This window comes from Meriones unguiculatus, chromosome 2 (genome assembly GCF_030254825.1).
Source record: "Meriones unguiculatus strain TT.TT164.6M chromosome 2, Bangor_MerUng_6.1, whole genome shotgun sequence".
NCBI lineage: Eukaryota > Metazoa > Chordata > Mammalia > Rodentia > Muridae > Meriones > Meriones unguiculatus.
This window is the reverse complement of record NC_083350.1, coordinates 84,667,463-84,683,136: the sequence shown is the minus strand read 5'-3', so window position 1 is coordinate 84,683,136 and position 15,674 is coordinate 84,667,463. Positions and strand designations below refer to the sequence as shown.

General features: G+C 44.4%; 1 protein-coding gene across 6 annotated transcripts in view; it reads left to right on the top strand.

Annotated features, from left to right (window-relative positions):
- Positions 1-15,674, top strand: part of Rasgrf2 (Ras protein specific guanine nucleotide releasing factor 2) — a 206,818-nt gene that overhangs the window by 50,210 nt on the left and 140,934 nt on the right. For all 6 annotated transcript variants that reach the window (XM_060377767.1, XM_060377766.1, XM_060377765.1 and 3 more), the window contains exon 2: positions 8,755-8,861. In XM_060377767.1, the coding sequence (XP_060233750.1) occupies positions 8,755-8,861 (107 nt within the window). The remainder of the gene's footprint in view (positions 1-8,754; positions 8,862-15,674) is intronic.

Below are 15,674 nucleotides of genomic sequence, written 5' to 3'. Positions count from 1 at the left end.
TCTGAGTTCAGCTTTAGATTCCATAAACTAGTGAGATCATGTGGTGTTTTCTTTCTATTTCTGGTTCATTTCATAGTACAGTGTTCTGTAGGTCCACCATATGGCAGGACTCCCCTTTTAAACTGAACAGCATTCCATTATCCATTATCGGTGCAGTAACATTTAAAAGCCATTGATCTGATAGCAGAAGCCTATAGGCTGGTGCCATATTTTCGCTGTTGCGGCTAGTGCCACAACAAACAGGGCATGGAGATGAGACAAGAATATTTGGTGAACCTGGCAACTTATAGCCCCTCATCTTACCGTTCCGCTATGGGTTTGTGAGGTAAAGGCTCTGTTCATAGCTTTTGATAAAAAGACATGGCTGATACCTTACAGTGTCTTTCCCCTTAGAGTAATGTACTTATTATTGGTTAAAATTCTGTGATTCTATAGTAATGCATCTAATCACTGTAGATGGGTGGCTGAGGCAGGGTTGCTGGGTCAGTTATGCTTTGGATTTCTTTTTTTCTGTTTTAGTTTGTCTTCTTATTTATTATTTATTACAACTGATTCACTTTGTACCTGGCTGTAGCCCCTTCCTCGTTTCCTCCCAGCCCCCTTCTGTCTTCTCCCCCTGTGCCCCTTTCCTAGTCCCCTGATAGAGGAGGTCCTCCTCCCCTGCTATCTGACCCTAGGATATCAGGTCTCATCAGGACTAGCTGCATCATCTTCCTCTGTGGTCTGGCAAGGCTGTCCCCCATTTCTTTACTGACTATAGTTTATTCACTAAAATTAGAACGTGTGTGTGTGTGTGTGTGTGTGTGTGTGTGTGCCTGGCACAGTGGTAACTTCAATGTTCAGTGGGTCAAGGCTGTCAAGGTTGAGATGTATTCATGGACAACTGTATGGCTGTGTGAGAGAAGATGGTTCCCAGAGATACTGACATAGAAGAGGGTGAATCTTTCAGGTCAGAGCCTTCCAGGTGGAATCTATTGGGGATTTGACATTTCAGTAAGAAAGCTCAGTAAGAACAAACAGTAAAGAAAAAATAAACGTCATGGCTGTTGGAGAATGTTGGCTTTCAGGACCTGAACAAGACCATCGCACTGTTTTAATTTGTTCTTCCTCTTCTTCATCATCCAGGACATTGAAATTATTGCAGAGAAACAAGTCAAAGGTCACATTGTACCACCAGGGCAGTGTGCTGCTAACATTGACTCCCAGTGGACCTGTGGGGCACCAGGTCTAGACATAGATCCATAGTGTTTACACCTGGAAGCCCAATCACACACACAAAAAACTGAACTGCTTTTTTTCTTCCTTCTTCCTTCCTTCGTTCCTTTGTTCCCTCCTTCCCTTCCTCCTTTGTTTTTTAGCACTGCTGAGGATTGAACTTTGAGCCTCGTACATCAAGTAAGATGCTAATCAAGCATCTTACTACTATACTGCATCTCCAGCCCTTAATTTTCCCTCCCTCCCTCCACCCCTTCCTTTCTCTTTCTCTCTCTCTTGATGAGGCCTCACTGTGTAGCTCAGGCTGGCCCTGAACTCATTACACAGCCTACATAGATAAAACTCAATATCTTCCAACCTCAGCCTTTAAGAGCTATGACTACAGGCTTGTCTCACCATCCCTGAGGCTGAAAAGGAGTAAGTTGTAGGCACACGCAGAGGCAGGGTTTGATGTAACCCGGCCTTGGAAACCAGAAGCTGCACTTCGCTATCCCCCGCCCCCATCGTTTCTGTGCTGCACCGCGCTTTACCCATTGCGCATGCCCTGCAAATGGGACTGCCTGGCTGTTCTTAAGGGTGTCTTTGAACTGGGCTCCCAAGGCAACAACAGCTGTGGAGGCACATGCAACCCTCAGCTAGAAGGTCCGCTCACTGAGTGTGTCTCCTGGCTTGGGCATCGAGTTTGGACAGAAGCCAACCATTGTGGAGTCACCACCCTCTAGAAGACTGTCTTTGAAGCACTGACTTGTTATTTTGCTTCCCACTCCTTTTCTCTTAAATTTAAGCGGTGTTTTATTAGGTTTAATGTCAAGTCCTGTGCTGGCCCTGCTTGTGGCTTTTTCATGGGATTGTCGCTTTCCAGTTTATGGCCTTCCAGCCTCTGCCTGCACCGGAGTTTAAGAACTAGGCACGACTGCCGAATGGGTTTTGTTCCAGGCCTGGTCCAGCGTTCTCAGTCCTCAATGGCATGTGCAGAGAACCTGAGTTGTTGATTGAGTCCATTTCTTAATTTTCCTTTTAGATAAAATTAGACTGAAGTCTGTCTTCAGAACTAAAGGTTAATCATCTTTGCACTGATGGTTTTAGTTTGGGAAAAAAATAAAAAAGAATAACTGTCCCTTTGGATGAGCAGAACCGTCATGAGGGGACGTGGGAGGGCAGAGAGAGCTGTTTCCGTCTCTCTTTCGAGCAGCTATGCTGGGCCCCAAGATAAAGTCTTGGATATAGCCAGCACATTTTCTGACTATTCTAATATCACACAGCGTTCTCCAGTCACAGTTTCCTCCCAGACAGTCTTGGCTGGTAATTAGTGCGGTGGCCTCAGATGGCCCACTGGGAAAGGAAAGCTACTCCATTACTGCTTGAAAAGGGCAGAGCCTGGCACACGCTGTCCCTCAGTCTCTGGTGGTCCAGTCTTACTCTCCCCTACCCCTAGTGTGGCTTTCCTAAGTGGGGCCCAGCACGGCTTCCTCTGGGTGTGGTCAGGTATTAAAGCATAATCTTTAGGGATGGCCTCTTGGGTTCCACAGCAGTGGACATTCATCCAGAAGCAGGAAATTCACCTCGATCTCTCAGTGGCCCTGGGTTCAGTGATCCTCTTTCTATGTCCATGGCACCAGACAGAAGGGAGATCTCTTTCTGTTACAAGCTGCTGGCATACCTAGGCTGATCTTGCTGGTTCTCAGGCGAGCTCTGCCCAACACACTAAGATGTGGCCAATTTCTGGACTAAAGCACACACCATCCTTTTCTTTGCCTTTTCTTGTGAGTGTTTCTCTTTCATCCTCCTGGCTTGCAGCTCCCAGGCAATAGTCTTTGAGAGCTTAAGCTGGCCAGACACTCTAGGAAAGAAAACACAGGAACTTTTGTGAGTAACCTCCTGGGAGACACACCTGGACACACACACACACACACACACACACACACACACGCCCGAGGCCAGGAGAATGCACCACTCTCATTCCCAAGGGAAAGGGAGGGTGGACCTCAGCACACATAATTCCCTGGAGGAAAATCTCAGCTTGCCTAAAATCTGATGGTTTCCAATACAACCCTCCACAATCTCGAGGGAAGGTGAAGAAAGGTCAGAACTGACTCTTGGTTATTTCCCTTCTGAGTTGGACAAGGTGGTCATATGGGTCTCGTTTCTGCTTGTTGTCTTCAGGCAGCAGCTGAACCTGAAATAAAGGCATCACATCATAGCAGTCAAGACTATTGGGAGGCCATTATTACATAACTTTCACATTCAAAATATGGACAGCAACTGTCACCTGTAGCTGCAGTGGTGCCATGGAAAAGGCTTCGAAAGCATTTAGCCATCTTGTATTAGTTAGAACTGGAGGTCTCTGCCCCTTCTAGCTAGTCTAATGATTTGGTTAAACAGCCTTTTCTCCCTCCCCGCTTTCCTCCCTTTCTCCCACCAGCTGTCATCCTGTCTCATCCCTTTCTTTTGCTTAGACTGATGTTCTGGTTTTTGGTCATTGAAGGAGATAGATTATTTTCTTCTTAAGTTTTCCTGATAGTCTTTTAAGGGCTTCAAACTGCTTTCCATTGTGTCTGCCCAGAGGGTTTTTTTTTTTAAATATTTACTTTCATATTTTAGTCTTCTCTGTCTCTGTCTCTGTATCTCTCTCTCTGCACATGTAAATACAACTGCCCATGGGCTTCTGGACAGTTGTGAGCTACCCAATGTGCTTCTTAGGAACCAAACTATGGACTCAGGTACTCTGCAAGAGGAGTAGGCAGTCTTAACCGCTGAGCCATCTCTCCAGCTTCCCTACCCACAGTGCTCTTTTTGTCTCGTCCTTGGCAAAGGCAATGTTCTGTATTCTAGCTTCGGTTTCTATATATACCCATATTAGAGTGTTTGATATCTACTTTGGAATTAATGATCCCAAGTATGTCTATTCTTCTCAAAATCCTCATATGTACATGCAAATATTAGAGAGACAAGTAGCCAAACCACAGTGGTAAAGAGGATAGAAAAGGCTTGATGAGAGAGGCAGACAAATACCCACAGCAGCTGCTGTCACAGGCAGCATTGCCAGCAGGGCTGATGCCAACGGGAATCCAGGTCAGAGCAAGTCCTGCAGCTAAGGGAACAGTTTGAAAGGCTGTGTTGGTTTAAGGGCTTGAAGACCACCAGTTTTAGAGGGCAGGTTGAGTTAACTTTTTATCCTTCAAAGGTCTTCAGAGACTTGAAATTTTTTTCATACAAGTCTTTGACTTGCTTGGTTAGGGTCGCACCAAGGTTCTTTATGTCATTTGTGGCTATTGTGAAGGGTGTTGTTTCCCTAATTTCTTTCTCAGCCATTTTGTCTTTTGTATACAGGAGGGCTACTGATTTTTTTGAGTTAATTTTGTATCCGGCCACTTTGCTGAAGGTGTTTATCAGCTGTAGGAGTTCCCTGGTAGAGTTTTTGGGGTCACTCAGGTATGCTATCATATCATCTGCAAATAGTGATACTTTGACTTCTTCCTTTCTAATTTTATTCCCCTTGATCTCCTTTAGTTGTCTTATTGCTCTAGCAAGAACTTCCAGAACTATGTTGAAGAGATACAGAGAGAGTGGGCAGCCCTGCCTTGTCCTTGATTTCAGTGGGATTGCTTTAAGTTTCTCTCCATTGAGTTTGATGTTGGCTATAGGCTTGCTGTATATTGCCTTTACTATGTTTAGATATGTGCCTTGTATCCCTGATCTCTCCAATACTTTAAACATGAATGGATGTTGGATTTTGTCAAATGCTTTTTCAGCATCTAGGGAGATGATCATGTGTTTTTTTTTTCCTTTCAGTTTGTTAATATGGTGGATCACATTGATGGATTTCCGTGTATTGAACCACCCCTGCATCATTAACAGCTTCAGCTCCATCAATGATTGTCAGAAAAGAACACATCAAAAAGCCAACCAGCTTATTCAAGCTGGAAAATTTTGGGGAAAGTTGTTGCGAATTGGTGAGAGTGACTCTAAAGTGTAAACCAAAGTAACTACTCCTGGGTGCCTGCCTCCTTTGTTCTTGCTGCAACTTTTCTTGTTCAAAAAACTGAGATAGAAATCCTACCCCAACACTTTGTCTGTTTTATGGGCTGCAACTCAGTTGTTTTGAGTTTATTTACAAGGCTGTGAAACCATCAGCACTACCTAATACCAGACCATTTTCATCACCCAAAAGAAAACCCTGTAGCAGTAAACAGGCAATATGATACATTTGTCAAAACCCAGCTTCAACAGCACAGAGAGTGAATGCTAGTGTGAACCAGGCTGATAATAGCACACAGTGTGACGAATATTCCCCATAAGTACAAGATGGGAGCCTCTTCTGCTTTGTGATTCCGCGTTCACTCAGCTCAAAGCTCTAGAAAGAAAGCCCACTAATAACACAAGTAAACTATGCCCACTGGCGGTCCCCGGCCACTACCTGCCTCTCACCCCTTCGGCCACTTATCTATGTCCCCTCTCTCTTGTGGTCCCTTGTTAGAAGCATGGAGGTAGGTTTTTCTCTGTTTTTGTTTGTTTGTTTGTTTTTGTTTTTGTAGTTAACCTTAGATAAGTGTAGAAAGCTCGTAAGCTAGATATCATGGCTATAAAATTTCTGTCTGCCACTCTGTAAACATCAGTGAGGTATAAAATGGCATAAAAATTAAGATGATATAGATAATCACAAAAACTTTGTTGGTTAAAAAGTATAACAAAATACTCTCTGCTTTGTAAAACCAAAGTGTCAGGTCCATAAACTCCACCGCAGGCTGGGTAGCCAGAATTAGACAACTGTGTGGGACAGGTCCCTGGACATCTGAAGAGTGGACTGAGATAAGAACCGGGCTCGAGGCGGGAAGGGAGACTAAGGGTGGGTCGCCTTGGAGCAACGTGCATTGTTCCTGTGCTGTAGAAACTGGGAATGCAGAGAAGGCTGTAGGGAGAGACTCCGGCGGAGGGCTCACAGCCGGTGTTTGCAGCGCTGGCAGCATGAAGGGAAATTTGACCTGGTCACTAAGAGGCGCAGTTCTGGGCTAGGGTTTTATTTTTAACAAAAAACAAAACAAAACAGAAACTTTTCATACAATGGACACTGATTATGTTCTTCCCCTCTCCCAACCCTCCCATATCCTCTCCACCTCTCTACCAACCCAACTTTAAATATTCTCTGCCTCAGACAAACAAGCAAACCCCTAAAGTGAAAAATCAAAACAAGCCCAAACCAAAACATGCCAAAACCAAACAAGAAAGCCGTGGAGTTTGTTTTGTGCTAGCCAGCTATTCCTGGGCATGAAGCCTGCCCTGCCGTGTGGCTGACATAGCCAGTGACACCCTATTAGAGAAAATTGATTTTCTCTCTCTCTCAGGAGTATCAGTTGCAAATGGCTTCTGGTTAGGGAGAGACTGTGTTTACTTTCCCTTCACAGTGCTGAGACACTTTAACCTGTGACGCTCCTATGCATACTCCCACAGTCTTGTAAGTTCTTATATATCTATTCTGTTGGATCTAGAAGATACAGTCTTCAAGGCTATTAGCTGCTCTCCACAACCTGATGATAAGGCCTTGTTGCTGAACACATGAATCAGTCAGGGTTTCTATGGCTGTGGTGAAACACCATGACAGAAAAGCAATGTTGGGAGGGAAGGGTATATTTGACTTACACATTCACATTGTTCATCATGAGAGGAAGTCAGGAAAGGACCTCACCCAGGGGAGGAACCTGGAGGCAGGGGCTGGTACAGATGTCACGGAGGGATGCTGCGTACTGGCTTGCTCCTCCTGGCTTTCTTGGCCTGCTTTCTTATAGCACCTAGGACCAGCAGCTTAGGCATGGCTCCACCCACAGTGGGCAGGGTCCTCCCACATCAATGGTTAACTAAGAAAATGCCCTACAGGTTCGCCTATAGCTTTGGATCTTACAGAGGCTCTTCTCAGTTGAGACTCCCTCCCTCTGATGGCATTAGCTTGTGTCAGGTTGACACAAAAGGAAATAGTGCGTTTTCTTGTGGCGATCACCATGGAGAAGTCGAGCTGGTGCCCTGCTGGAAGCTTTATCCTCACTGACAAGTGTTCATGGTGCAGGACGGGACTCTGCAACTGGAGGAAAAGATAGCGCTCAATGGCACCATCTACAAATCCTTCGACCTACGTCGACCACCCGTCTGCAAGCAATACTTGCGTAATAACAGTGCCACATATGTCACGAGAGTAACCACTTACTGCTTAGATATAAGGACAACTCCATGATAAGAACCTGAGACCACACATGCCATAAGCCTAGGGGAAAACCTATATTGTTATTCTGGTAAAGGAACACAGCAGTAAAATTACCCCTAATGGGGTACTGATCTCTACCCATAGGCCAAAGATATGGGGGTTCTGAGGGGTGAAGGAGGGAACCCTGCAAAAATCCTTGTGTTGTTCCTTTCTAGGCACTTGCTTCTTCCCTGAGCTCCAGAAACGACTGATTTGTTTTCTGCTGCTCTTTCAATAGTATCACAGAAAGAAAATTTTAGAGTATAAAACTTAAACACGTATTTATTTTATTTTAAGTGTGTGCCTCTGCACACACGTGTAGGTGCTGTGGGGGCCAGAAGAGGGTGTTGTCGTCATTATGGCTGGAGTTGCCTGGCTTAGGCGCTGGGAAGAGAATCAGATCTTCCACAAGAACAGTGAGGGATCCTAACCACTGTGGTGGCTCTCTAGTCCTCCCGATGTAGCGGCTTGAGGCCGACTTCCTAGTGTTGTACAGCACCTGTAGGAGGCATTCAAGTTGCTGATTTTAGCAATAATTTTCTTTTTACTAGAGTAGTATTCCATTGAGAAGATGTACCAGAATTTTTCTATCTACTCATAAGAGGATATTGTTTTCAATTTCGGGTGATCATAAATAAAGGTCAAATGGGAAAAATAGTTGTAATCCTGATAAAATAATTTTTTCTTTTTTCATCTATCAGACAAGAAATTAGATCACACTCATCAAACAGATATTTTGATGAGTGACTTACCTCCAGGATGGCAATTATCTTTCCTTCCCATGCTAAATATAATTTGTCTGTGGCACAGGGCTTGTGCCACTGATGCTTGCTAAGGCTACCGAAGCGGCAATAGCAGCAATTAGAGGCAATTATAGTCACAGGCCTTCCCAGAATGGAGCCTGGATAGAGAGTGGTTTAGGCTGTGTCTGATGGTTCAGTGGAGTAGACTCCGTTCCCTTGCGCTTTATCCCCTCCATAACGAAAACTTCTGGCAACATTAGCATGTTAGCTTTCAGTTTTATTCTTCATTGGCAGATTGGTACAATGTTCTTTTTGTTCTTAAATAAACTTATGCAGTACAGCAGGGCTGTGGGCTGCTGAGGAGTGCTAAAATGCTCTCTGTGTCACCACCAGGACGCAAAGACATTTCTGGCTGGATCAGGCATGACATTACATTTTGAAATATGATTTATATCATGCTGCAGGTTTTGTAAGTTTATATTTCTCATAGGCAAATGCTGTTCTTGAAATTCTGCTCTTGAAAAGGAAAACTATAAGCCTTTTGTGTTTTCTTTTTCTTTGCAGTATTACTTCACTGTCCTTTTTGGGCACGAAGGTCAGAGACCCCTGGAGCTGCGCTGTGAGGAGGAGCAGGCTGGGAAGGAGTGGATGGAGGCCATTCACCAAGCCAGGTGTGCGGCGGGTCTTGCTTTGGATGGGGCTCATCGTGGCTGCTGGTACTTTTGGAAGAGATTGTCATGTGGCTTCACCTTGGTACCTCCTTACATCACGTGCAAGGCGGTGTCAGCACATTCCGTAGCTGCGCTGCACTTGAAGCACACATGAACTATAACAATTACTGGCAGTGGACATGAATTTCTTCCTACAGATTCTGCATATTCTATGTCTTCACAACTAGGGAATTTATTAAAAGTCTGATGACCCCTCCCAGGTGCTACAGGGGTTTTACACCTCCTCATTTGCATATAAGGGAAGAGAGGCCTGGAAGGAGCTAGGAGTGGCAGAGCTGGACAGCACCCAGTGCAGCCCACCTTCATAACCCCTGACCCCACCCCGGCCCATGCAGTCCCATTGTTGAAGATGGTAATGACAAACTAACTGGGAAACAGAAACGTGTGGTTTATTTTCTCCTCAGTAATACCGGGACCGTGAAACACTCCTCCATGAGAAATCTGCAGGAGGAGGGGATGAGGCAGACACCCTTTTTATTTACTTGATTCACCTCTAATTCCTTTGCTCCTGTGTATTTGCTGCTTTTTGTCTATCTTCTCCCCACCCTGGGGTGCTGTCTTAGTCACAGTTTCTATTGCTGTGATAAAAGACCGTGACCAAAATCACTCGGGGAGAAAAGGGTTTATTTATTCCATCTTATAGCTCAAATCCACCATCCAGGGAACTCAGGGCAGGAAGCTGGAGGCAGGAGCTGATGCAGAGGCCGAGGCAGACACCGCTTCCTGGCTTGCCCACCACGACTCCATCAGCCTGCTCTCTTATATGTCCTGAGGCCACCGTTGCTGCACTGGCACTGCCCACGGTGACTTGGACCCTCCCACATCAATGATCAATCAGGAAAACACACTATAGAGCTGCCTACAGGCCAACCTTTTCCACAGTTGTGGTCCGCTCTTCCGAAACGACGGTAGCTTCTGACAAGCTGACATAAAATCCAACCATTACAGATGCCACCATTTCTCCTTCAAGTTCAGTTCTCCTTCTCATCTTTCTGATATTTCAAGGCAAAACTCAGCAATGGAGCATTTTCTTCCTGTGCATCGGACAAGCCTTCCCCTCTCCTGTGTGTCTGCTGTCTCTCCACCATGACATTGGGACAGGTCATCCCTCATCAACCCATACTACAGATCACTGCCGCAGCTGCACTGTGCAGTGCATGCAAATGCTTGGCAACCTAAGTCATTTTCTGTGCGATTTCAGCTTCCTGAGCTAGCTTGTGTGTACCTTGACACCCAAGAGGAGCATTAGGAGTGGAGGGGGGGTCACATTCATTGTTAAATGAAACATATTAGCTATTGTGCAACAGGTGATCAGGAGCGATTTCAAGACTGGTTTAAGAGAAAAAAACAACCAAAACAACCAAAGCATCAATCCCCAGTGATTTCTTGCTTCTCTTTGAATCCTTGACACTTTCTTTCTGAAAACTTCCACGGCTTCTGTTCTTTGTAAGGCCACTCAGTGATGCTAAGCTCCTCATATGCTTATCTTTATATTATTTGCAGGAACTTAGTCTGATATCATCAGCCCAACTTGACAAATGAGAAAAAACAGAAAGTCAAGCAGATCAGGGAAAGACCTAGCCCCAGGTCGCCAAGCTGAAGCGCCGCTGGGCCTGTCTGCCTTCACAACCCTTAGCCGGGATTGGCATCCGTCTTTCTTCCTTAGCTTCTGCTTAGTTTTTCCTCTACTTCTTTTCCTTGTTCTCTCTTTAAAGATAAAAGAATAACGTGAAGTCAGATACCTTGAAAGTAAAGGTTTCAATTGCAAAAATGCTTCTTTTCCTTTCTCTTCGCCCAAGCAGTTGTCTGAGCTGCAGTTGGCTACAAACGCTAGCCTGGGAGGCATGCCTGTGACGGAGGGGACAGGCTCCGGGCGCGGGTGCTTGAGGTCTGAGCTCCAGGTGGGGGATGATGCAGAATGACTTGCCAGGAAAAGAAGGTCAGGTCTTCAAAGATGAGCGATGCATCAAGCTGGCAAGGTAGAGAGAGCCCTGTGGCTGTTTGCAGTCACAGTGTTTGGCTATGTCTGTTCTCTTCTACCTGAGCGTTAAAATGAATTATGTAATTTGAAACATGCGTATTTGACCTTATTTTACATTCCAGAAGAGCAGGAACCATTGAATACTACAAATAGTTATACAGTTGCTAAGTGTGTACTTTGGTAAATTTACTGCAGTGTGAATTAATTTAGAGATGTATGGATTTCAGAAGAGAAGGTTGTGTTTGTTTGTTTTACTATGTCATGGTAAGAGTTTGTGGATGTGGCCAGTGATAGGTTGTGTTTGAGATATGATGAAATCTAAGGCATGTGTGATTCTATTTGGAGGCAGACTTGAGAAACTAGTTAAGTGGTTTACATGGCAGAATGCTAAATACCCTTTTTTCTCTTTTAGAGTTCAAGATCTGCATAGTAGTTAAGCCTTTTATTTATTTTTTCTTGATGCTTTGATTTTGTTTCTTCTATTAGCCTTGCTTTACTTTGATTTAATGCTGGGACTAAGTTCTTTGAGGACTCCTTTGAATCTGACTGCTTTATACTTAGGTCCTTTTATTTGTCTTTTTGAATTAAAATGATTCTGAAATATTATTTTCTAAGTCAAGGAGTAATAACCCAGAGTCTCAAAATCCTGCCCTGGCTTTTTTTGTCTACAAACAATGCCAGAAAGCTAATGAAGCTTCTTCAGAGAGAATCATTAGCCACTTTTTTCTTGACATTGTGCACGAAATACAGCTAATGAGTTGGGGTTGGTTGGCTAAACATTTCACTTTTAGTGGACAATCTGGTGACATTAATTTGGCATTGCAGACTTTCAGTGGAAAACTTTAAAGTAGTCAATAGTTAAGGCTTTACTGATTTCTCTTTGAAAGTTGGAGCTTTTGATTAATCAGCACCTGTTTTAGCACAAGGTTTGTTCTTTTCTGAATTATAAAATCATCATGTAGACACTGCACAGGACTAGCATGTCTCTGCGTGGCTCCTGTATGCAGCCTGGAAGCACTTTCCTAATGTTCCTTGGGAGTCATACCTTCGTGTTGGTTCTCAGAGCAGTCTCGCCACAGGTGCCTTTAGAGAATCTTTGGATCATTTCCTGAGATGTCCAATTACGTATTTCTTTCTCTGTGCCTGATCCAGAAAGTAATATCATTGGAATTAGCATTTCAACCTGAAACTTTGACTCAGTCCAGGAATGTTGGTGTAAAGTGTTGCACACATTTGCTCAACATGATAATTGTAGAACACCAACACACGAATTCATTCCACATGTGTTATGGCATGGACTACGGGAAGCTGCTACTCAGACTCTTTTGGTTTATGTAAGTTGAAGCCAGAGCATTTTCATAACACTTAAGTCTATGGTTATAAATGATTTGCCACTTGGGGCTGGAACTTGAGCAGTACCAGTAACTGATGTTCTTTCTTTATTTTAGCCATATATGTCAGACTTGATTGAAGTAGCTGAATATGTAAGACTATTCAGACCCTGAAGCCTTCTTGGCTAACATGATATCTATTTAGTGTTTTATCTGCTGGGACACTGAGTCTTCAGATCCTCAGGAGTAAGATGTCCTTGGTCTCAGAGAGGACACAATGCACTCTTTCTGTCAACACAAGGGCCACGGGATCTGGACACTGGCAATTAGGAACTGAGGGATAAGGTAGTTCAGAGGTGGGTGGGCACCTACCAGTTGCCTTTTGGCCATCTGAATGTCAACAATATTAGACCAAGATGGCATCTAACATGTCTTTTGCCCTCTAGCTTAGAAGAAGAAGAAATGATGAATTAGTGCAAGTTTGTGAAGCAGTTGTGGATTTGCGGCCAGGAAAGGGAACTGAAGGGGAAATGGATCATAAGGAAGGAAAATTGGTTGGTAGCTGTGATTCACCCAGCTTGTGGCATGTAAGTCATGAGCGAATGAGCAGACATTGACCACAAGAGGATAAGGCCTGTCCTGAGAAGAGGTCTAGGTTTGGGTTGAGGTCAGGAGACAGTGAAACTTGGAGATGCGGAGACTGTTGTATTTTGCCCCAGTGCTGATCTGTGGCTTGCATATTTGGTGTTGGAGACCATCCCACTGCCTTTGGCTGGTTTTCTTTTTTTTTTTTTTTTTCACATGAAGATCTGCTCAAATCAGCACCTCTGTCCTCTTTCCTCCTCTCCATGTGTGTTTCATGCCAGGATTTCAGGCTTGCTTTGAGGAGAGAGTGTTCGATGGGAAAAGGAATTGGCAGATGTACCCATTTCAGGAAGCTGTCAGGTGGTGCATGGCAAGGCCTTGACCTGCTTGACCCTTTCCTTTACCTCGTCATTCCCTAACAAGATAAGCAGAGACTTAAATCTTTCTTTCAGTTAAACCTTAATCTATTTTTTCTGGGGGGAGAAAGCTTTAATGTACTCTTGGGCTTGTTCTTCTCTGTAGCCTTTTGTTGACATATGTCTTCATCTAACTCTTTTGTCATCTACTCCGAGACTCACCCTAAGTGTGTAAAGCCACCCTTTTCTGCCTAGTGGACCATGCACTTCTTTTGATTTAATGATACGTGGTGCGTCTCCATTCTATCGGTCTTAAGATCACCAACATAGTACATGTCAGAACTAGATTTCAAAACAGGTCGGGGCAATTCCAAAGCATATTCACTTAACCAGCAAGATACGCTGCCTCCATTCCGTGTAGAAGTTCACAAATGTGTATTTTCTATGTTGGACTCTCTGTGTGTCATCTCCTGCGCATCAGAGCTGCCTTGATGCTTGAAATCAAACTCATGGTTTGCATTTGGTGGCTCCTACTACCTTTCTTCCTACGGAACTCAGCCACTCAAGACATCAGCATGGCATCCTTCTTCCTATACTCACTCTTCACATCCAGTGAGTCATCCACGAATTAAACTTGTGGATTGTCACAAGTCTCTACTGCTTTCCATGTCTGGGGCAGTTCTCCCAGGTCAAGGTATGAATGCTGACTGCTGAGCCACCTCACCCACCCTCTCCCCAGTGTTCTGTGGTCACTATCCCCCACATGGTTGACACATGGTTATCACAGTGTTCTTTATAAGAACATTTCATCAGCTGAGAGAGCCTCAATATTTACTACTGATTTAAGATATTTTATTCAATTAACTTCTTATTATCAAGAGTTTAAAAGCATATTTTAATTGATTATTTACTTTACATCCCAACTGCAGGTTCTTCTCTCTCCTCTCCTCCCAGACCTTTCCCTCATCTCTCCTCACTCTATCCACTTTTTTATGTACATTGGTGTTTGACTGCATGCATGTCTATGTGAGGGTATTGGATCCCTTGGAACAGGAGTTACAGACAGTTAGGTCCTCTTAACTGCTGAGCCATCTCTCCAGCTCAGCCCCATCCATTCTTTCTCCATTTTTCTTCAGAAAAGGGGAGGGTATTAACCAGCTCTGGCATATCAAGTTGCAGTAAGACTAGGTGCATCCTCTCCTATTGAGGCTAGATGTAGCAGCTCAGTAGGACAAAATAAAAGGCAGGCAACATAGTCAGAGACAGCCCCTGCTCCCACTGTTAGGCATTCTACTTGAAGACAAAACTACACAACTGTATCACAGCTGCAGAGCACCTAAGTCAGTCCCAGGCAGGCTCCCTGATTAGTGGTTCAGTCTCTATGAGCCCCCATGGGCCCAGGTTAGTTGATTTTGTAGGTTTTATTGTAGTCTCCATGACCTCTCTGGCTCCTCTAATCCTTTCTCCCACTCTTCTGCTGGATTCCCCAAGATCTGCCTAATGTTCATCTCTGGGTCTCTGCATCTATTTCCATCAGTTTCTGGATAAGGCCTCTCTGATGATGATTATGGTAGGCTCCTGTTTGCAAGTATAGCAGAATATCATTAACAGTATCAGGGGTGAGCTCCCTCTCATGGAATGTGTCTCAAGCTGAACCAGTCTTTATCTGACCATTATCTCAATTTTTGCTCCATCTTTAAGTTGCTCTTGCACATCTTGTAGGCAAGATAAATTGTAGGTCAAAGGTTTTGTGGCTGGGTTGGTGCCCCAGTGCCTCCACTGGAAGTCTTTCCTGGTTACAGGAGATGGCCAGTTCAGGTTCCATATCTCTCATTGCTAGGAGTCTCCGCTGGGGCCACCCTCATAGAGTCCTGGGAGTTTCCATCGCACTGGGTTTCTAGCTCACTCCAGGCTGCCTCGTATTTCAGTTCTCCCCCAGCACTCTCTTCCTTTGTCCGTCCCACACCTGATTACCTGCTACCACCCACACTCCCATCCATCCCCTCTCCCTGTCCAGCCATGTTGTTTCCCTTTCTCAGGGAGATTCTTATGTCCCCTACCCCACCTTGAGCCCTCCTGGTTACTTAGCTTATTTGGGCGTGTGGATTGTAGCATGGTTATCCTTTACTTTATGGCTAATATCCATTTATGATTGAGTGCATACCATGTTTATCTTTCTGTGTCTAAGTTACCTCATTCAGGATGATATTTTCTAGTTCCATCCATTTGCCAGCAAATTTCATGATGTCAGTGTTTCAAATATCTCCATTGTGTAAATCTACCACACTTTCTTTATCTGTTCTTTGGTTGAGGGACATATAGGTTGTTTCCAGTTTCTGGATATTACCAATAAAGTGTCCTTGAGGTGTGGGTGGAGTGTTCTTTGGGAGTAGTATAGCTGAGTCTTGAGTTATATTGATTCCCAATTTTCTGAGAAAGTGTCAGATTGACTTCCAAAGTGGCTATACAAGTTTGCATTCCCACCCACAATAGATGAGTG